The following is a 6,500-nucleotide window of genomic DNA, read 5'->3' as shown; positions in this document are numbered from 1 at the left end:
CAACCAAAGGGCCCCCCCCCCCCCCCCCCACTTCACAAAAGTAAGCCAGCATTTTTGATATATCATATCAAAAGATGCTAACCCTGCAGTTCCAGATGCTGCTTCATGTTGCTCACAACACAACAGTAATGCTGCTCCATGTGTCTACGGCGCTTCGATTTTACATCAACAATTAAGCCACAGCCATAAAAACCCACAATCACACATGCACTTACACCTTATCCCTGTTTTCCATTTTGTCCTCATTCAACTCTCCTTTCTCCATGTATGCTCTTATTTGTGTAACCGTAAAGAACTAATATAATTCCACAGTGTCCGTCCATGTAGTATTCATGTTTTCAATCACTACATTGATTCTCAGTACTTTTTCAAAGTACCTCAATGATGCGATCCTCTCTATGAGGTCGTTCGCTGCCGCAAACATGTGTCACCTTCCCTTTTACAGATCTGGAACTCATCAAAAAGCTAAGGCTCATCCCTCTCCTCTTCCTCCTCTTTGCTAACATCCATGTGTCCTTTGTCATAAAAATGTGGAGATGACGTTAACCTTTGTTGTCGGCATTGGCTGTCTTTGCTGCTCATTGACTTGTTCCTGGGACAAAATGAACTCCTCTGCTCACTTCTCTCATTCGTTTTGCAACCCCCCTCTTCTTCTCTTCAGCTACTATTGAAGCTATTGAGGCTGACGAAGGTAAATGGGTCTGGCCGCCCTCTTCTGTTGCTTTTCATGGCAATAGACAGGGGGCTCCGCTGGGTTTTCATCCATCTCGCTGGTGCTTGAATAGAGTGTGTTGGGTGTTTGGGCTAACAAAATGTGGCATAGTATTAACAGAGAAAAACAACATAAGTAATTAGGAAAATCCTGTGGTCACACATGTTTTAAAGGGGAATAGATTTCATAGCACAGATTTCAAAATCGCAGAGATCATACTAGGATTTTGAGTGAGTGCAAAGCAAATGCTACATGTGATTTTTCATGGTTTGCAAGTTATCCTCAGCTAAAAATATGTATATTAGCTTTCAAGGAATTTCCAGTCTAGACAACTTGCTATAACACAATTTATCTACTTTCCTTGTCAATCCAGAAGTGAATATATCACCATTTATGCATCTTTGAATGGAAAATAATCAGACTATCTGGGTTCAGGACAGAGATCGTACTTGAGGAAATTCACACTCACATAACGTAGGAGGTGTAAATATATTGCCATCATCAGTTCATCTGGCAGCTGTACTGAGCTTTTACCAGAGACCGGAGGCACCAGCTGGACCAACATAATGTATCCTATAAAGCTAGACCGCCAAATTGGCCTGACCCATGTATATTAACGTAATGTAGATGTTTGTATCATCGTATACGTTGGATGATAAGTAAAATTGTGTTGCACATATGCCAAAATATGGCTGAGGTCATTTAGAAGCAGTTTAGTAACCGTCACAAAGTGTATCCATTAGAGAGCAATCAGATATTTTAAATTTACAAATATGCAGTATCAGTCGGGCTACAGTATCTACAAGTCATACAGTTCGTAAAATATGTTAATAAAGCTACAGAGAGAGTGTTCAATTGTGCAGTTGCTACACTCTTATCTAAAGTCGAATAAAGGAAGATTAGTCCCTTACACAACGTATGTAATTTAAATCACTCAACATGGTAATTTTACTGCAGTTTGTGTTGCTTTACGAGATAGGGCCCCTGCTCTGCCCTCTCACAATACAGTGAAGTCTTGCTATGAAAGCTTACAATGGTATTTCCCCTTTGAAACAACAGAAGCAGTTGTGCATTGTTGTTGCTGTTGTATTAAGTCGAGTTGAATCTGAATCGGTAGAGACAAACGCTCTACAGGAGGCTTTGAAATCCAAATTGGATTCTCCCCAAAATCAGATTTATTTACATCGCCTTTGGCGCAAGAACAACCTCAACTGCAAGCTAAATAGTAGTTTGCCAGCTGCTATTTACGTTGGAATTGTCCAGTACTTCCTCTTTAGCCCCATAGAGGACAGTCCATTGTAGTGTCGAGACACTTCTCTGCTTCTCTCACCATGTGGATCCTCTGTGGCCCTGCTGTTTCGTGTTCTTTTCTGTGAGCTGCTAATAACCTGTGTCTGACCTGTGCTATGCAGCAACACAACTACGCTACCCATCATGCCCCTCTCCACGCTCCCCCAATTTGTCGTCTGAAATTATGCCCCTCCTCATTCTAGTAACGGGTCATCTTCTGTGCAATCATAGTTTTTATCACCATTAAGACCCCCAGCATTTATGAAAGGTGGAAGTAACAAACATTTAACTTTTTGTAGTAAGAAATGGGCTGAAATGAAACTCGATCAAGCTGAATATTGGAATAATACTACTAATAATGTGCCGTTGAATTGAATAAAACAGTGTTGAGTTGTCAAATGTGATGCCTTTGCATCAAATCAGCCTGATTTTATTCATTTCAGTGGTATTTTAAGAAACCAGCAGTTTTTAAATTCCATTATTCAGTTGAATTGATCTTGTTTTAATTTTAGTCCACTCTAAATCCTATTGTGACCTCCACCCCTCATAACCTCCAGCGAACCCTTAATTGCTGCATGCTCCAAGCAGACTAAACAAGTCGTTAGCACCCCAAGTACCTCTGTAGTGTCTTTGTACGTGAGCTCAGTCTCAACGTGGTTCTATTTTGTGGACGTGAATGTCTCAGTGGGCTCCACTCCAATGTTGGTTTGTTTTTTCTCCCCTCATTTTTATTTTTTTTTTGTCTCTTTGGTCATTCTCCTTTTTCCCTTTCTATTGTTTTTTTAATCTGTGATGTGATGGGGCGATCTGGATGTTTGGGGTCCTCAGGTGTTCTGGGATGTGCCTGAGCAAAGATATGCTTTAATATTAGCCATATTTTGCATACACATGATTAAGCTTTATTGAACAGCAGTACTAGATTTAGATGGTCCAGTGTTGAACATGTGTTTTCGCAGATTAAAGCATGGATTGGTGGCACAGTGGAAGACCTGTTGACCCTGATGCCAGGAGTCCTCTCTATAGATTTAGAAAGATTATTTAATCCTGTTGTCTGTGCAGTCATATAATTTTGAAACTCTGGTGTTAATGTGTTGTCATTTCATAAGTTATATCTTATATATTCTTATATGAATTGTTCATCTGTTATTGAACCACTAAACATATGGAAATATGTTGTACAATATATGCTGTTGCCCATTAAAAACATAACAATCATATCAACGGTTGGAAAGTTAGTTCAGCCTTATCGATAATACAGATTTGTGATGCATCATACTTACATACTCGTTTTTATGTTCAGTTGAAGGAATAAGTCAACATTTTGTGAAATATGCTTATACATTTCATTGCGTAGAGTTAGATGAGAAGATTGAAACCACTCTCATATACAGTGTGTCCGGTCAATAAAAGGCTTCAGTCAGCAGCTGTTTAGCTTAGTTTAGTAATTAATTAATTCCATATAATATCAGAAATTTGTTGTAAAATTTTTGTACAGATTAAACAAAAGTAGTTAACATGTTAATTAGCTAGCTTTAGAGGTTTGATTTGATTACTTACCGACAGAGCCACGCTGGCATAGCCAGTATGTATGCTATACAAATTGAACTTCTCATCCAACGCTACCTAAGAAAGAGAGAAGGCGTTTTTTCCCAAAATGTCTAAACTATTCCTTTAAAGCAGGATCTTTAGGGATCAACATCATGCACTTACCGTTATTGTTAACAGGCCTTACAGTTACTGATTTTTTTAATGGATGACTTTCCGTTGAATTAGCCAACAGCTCCTCAGATGCAGTATTTATGTTGTCGATTTTCAGAGTTTTTTGTTACAACAATTCCATGAACCAAGACCAAACCAAAGATAAGCCAAGTCTGGTGATGTGTGGGTGAATGTGAGCAAGTGTGTCACCATTCATTTCATCATTTAATCCCTCCCCTCTGAAATCACTCCTGATTTCTCTCCTTCTTTCCCCTTCTTTTTTTTCTTGCATCTCAACAGCCATCAAAGGCTTCTCACCGCAGCACAAGATCACCAGTTTTGAGGAGGCGAAGGGTCTGGATCGCATCAACGAGAGGATGCCGCCGCGGCGAGACGCCTTGCCATCTGACGCCAGCCTCAACTCCCTCAACAAGGCCCTGTCCTCGGAGACAAACGGCACAGACGCCAAGGGAAGTACCAGCAGTGGCAGCAACATACAGTGAAGGCCATCAGCAAGCGCCACCTTGGCCAACGGGGCTGCCCCGTCCCCAGCCTCATCACGGCCTGCCACCGCAGAAAAGGGGCAAAGGGTGAAGGAGTGTTAAGAGAGTGGAGGGGGTAGGAATCTATGGCTCACACTGGGGGGACATCTCACTTGCTAGTCTTTGGATATGCCTTCAAAATATTAGTTCATAGTCAAATCTGCTAAGTTATTGCCGGGTCATATTTCTGAACGGTCACTGCAGTATGTCAGAGAGAGACAGAGAGAGAGGGAAAGATCTTAAAGGTGATATATTTTCTTTTATTTTCCCTTGAAAGTCCCTTGCTTATTCACACCGGAATGGAAAGTCGTGTAACTTCTTACTAACTATTGTACGTTTACAAAAATACAGCACTAAAAAGGACAGAACATGAGATAATGTTTTTAACATATAAGGGTGTACAAATAAATAAGGACTATTTATTGATAACTTTTTTTTTGCTACTCTTATAAAATAGCTCTGAAATTAATTAGGCAGTCTTAAAAAGAATGTTGCAATGTTGTCGAAATGCCAAATAATGGAACGTTTTATGGTTTTGTACATATTATGCTTACCTCAGGTTCTTTTGGTGTGTGCTTTGACCTGATTTTTCTGTATAATGGCTAAAGAACTCGGTAATGAATACCTATTTTCTTGAGTTTCATAACTGGAATTTACATTTACCTATCTATCATTTGCAAATATGTTTATTTTTTGTCTCTTTTGGAAGGGGGGAAGGGGTACATTTATTGTGGCTTGCTGGAATTGAGTGTTAATTTTTCTCTTTTTAAGTATTGCGAACAAAGTAAAGATAGAGAACCTATATTGTGTAAAAAAAAGAATACAATAAACTTAAAGTGTCTGCCTATGCATGTTTTATAAGAATCAAACAACGGAAATAGAAAATCTGAATACCTTGGCTGTGGAGGCCTGTTTTGAGATATATTGCGCTTTAGTGAACATATACTGGATATACCTGCATACTTTCAATTAACACCATGATGCTCTATGCCTTCAACTTCTTTTTGTAATTGAAGCATTTAATTATCTAAGATGGATGAGAAATCATATTTTTAACCTGCGCTTGTAAGTGCACACAGTCCAATTAAGCATGTTTGACAATTCTTGTGAGGTGTGTGGTTACATGTGTAACTCAAAAATGCATGATTAGCTGTTTGTGTCATATAACAGGTAAATCAATTTTGTTCTGTTTTGTAAATGTGCCACAGAAAGTGTAATTTGATTATTATTCCTATTATTATTTGGAACTCTGCTTTGTATATCAGTTACAGGTTTGATACTGCTCAATACTTTAAGATGAAACAAAAAATACTTAGATCTTTTTTAAGAACTGCTTAAGTGCCCAAGTAATTCACTACACGACATGAAGCCTTGCTTTTGTAATTTAACTTCAAAACTGTTGGCAGATGAGGCATGCACTTGCAACTATGAAAAAGTATTTTATATAACTGTTCAATAAAAATGTGCATGAATTTCAACTTGAAATGAACCTGCTTCTCCTGTATGTGTTTGTGTGCGCGTGTGAGTCGTACAGTCCTCCACCAATGAAATTGGTCAATCAAGTGTCAGATGTATGTAATCAAATACATAATAAACATAATCCTACGGGCATATTTTTGCAACGCAAGTAAATAAAAGATGCATTTTAGAGCTACGTGATGGTCTGTGTTTTCCAGTAAGATTACAGGAAACGCACTTGCCATCACCCATAATTCAAACCTGCATGGAAATGAAAGACGCAAACAATAGAGACCTTAAAGTCAACATATTTCATTAACTTCATTAAGAGACAGGAGAGAGCTTTAAAGGGCCATCACTCCGCATACTTTATTCCATTTGTAGCTCTCATTCATACACCTATATGTACAGTCTCTGTAAATTAGTCTTGGTCTATTGCTCTGCTGTTTACAGTTCCACTCAACTGTTGAATTTGGCATTGACTGGCCAGTAAGGTCGATTGGGAAATTACTCCTTGGCAATTCCGCCGCAAAGGTGTTTCCTCTTCATTGACCTTAGTGACTTCTTTGATTAAACCATGAAGACAAAGCCAAGATTGCGCAAGCATACCTGTGTACACAGAGACAAAGATCTGCTGGCTTTCTCCACTATATGAAGAGAAAATGTTGATTAGAATGAAGAGGACTTCATTTTTTAGACAAGATTTTATTGGTTTTACTCAGTACATTAGCGTAAATTATTTAACTATTTACATTTATTGGGGGGTGGTTCTGAAAGAGACTGAGTTCTCTAAAAAACAA

General features: G+C 38.7%; 1 protein-coding gene across 1 annotated transcript in view; it reads left to right on the top strand.

Moving 5' to 3' along the window:
• The window catches only part of LOC123980814 (serine/threonine-protein phosphatase 2B catalytic subunit alpha isoform-like), a 14,510-nt gene extending 8,783 nt beyond the window's left edge, over positions 1-5,727 (top strand). The window contains exon 6 of the mRNA XM_046065367.1: positions 4,001-5,727. Coding sequence (XP_045921323.1) covers positions 4,001-4,203 — 203 coding nt within the window. The 3' untranslated portion in view covers positions 4,204-5,727. The remainder of the gene's footprint in view (positions 1-4,000) is intronic.
• The last annotated feature ends 773 nt before the right edge of the window (positions 5,728-6,500 follow it).

This window comes from Micropterus dolomieu, linkage group LG12, assembly GCF_021292245.1.
Source record: "Micropterus dolomieu isolate WLL.071019.BEF.003 ecotype Adirondacks linkage group LG12, ASM2129224v1, whole genome shotgun sequence".
Taxonomy (NCBI): domain Eukaryota; kingdom Metazoa; phylum Chordata; class Actinopteri; order Centrarchiformes; family Centrarchidae; genus Micropterus; species Micropterus dolomieu.
Note: the sequence above shows the minus strand (reverse complement) of the source record. Positions and strands in the feature narration are given on the sequence as shown.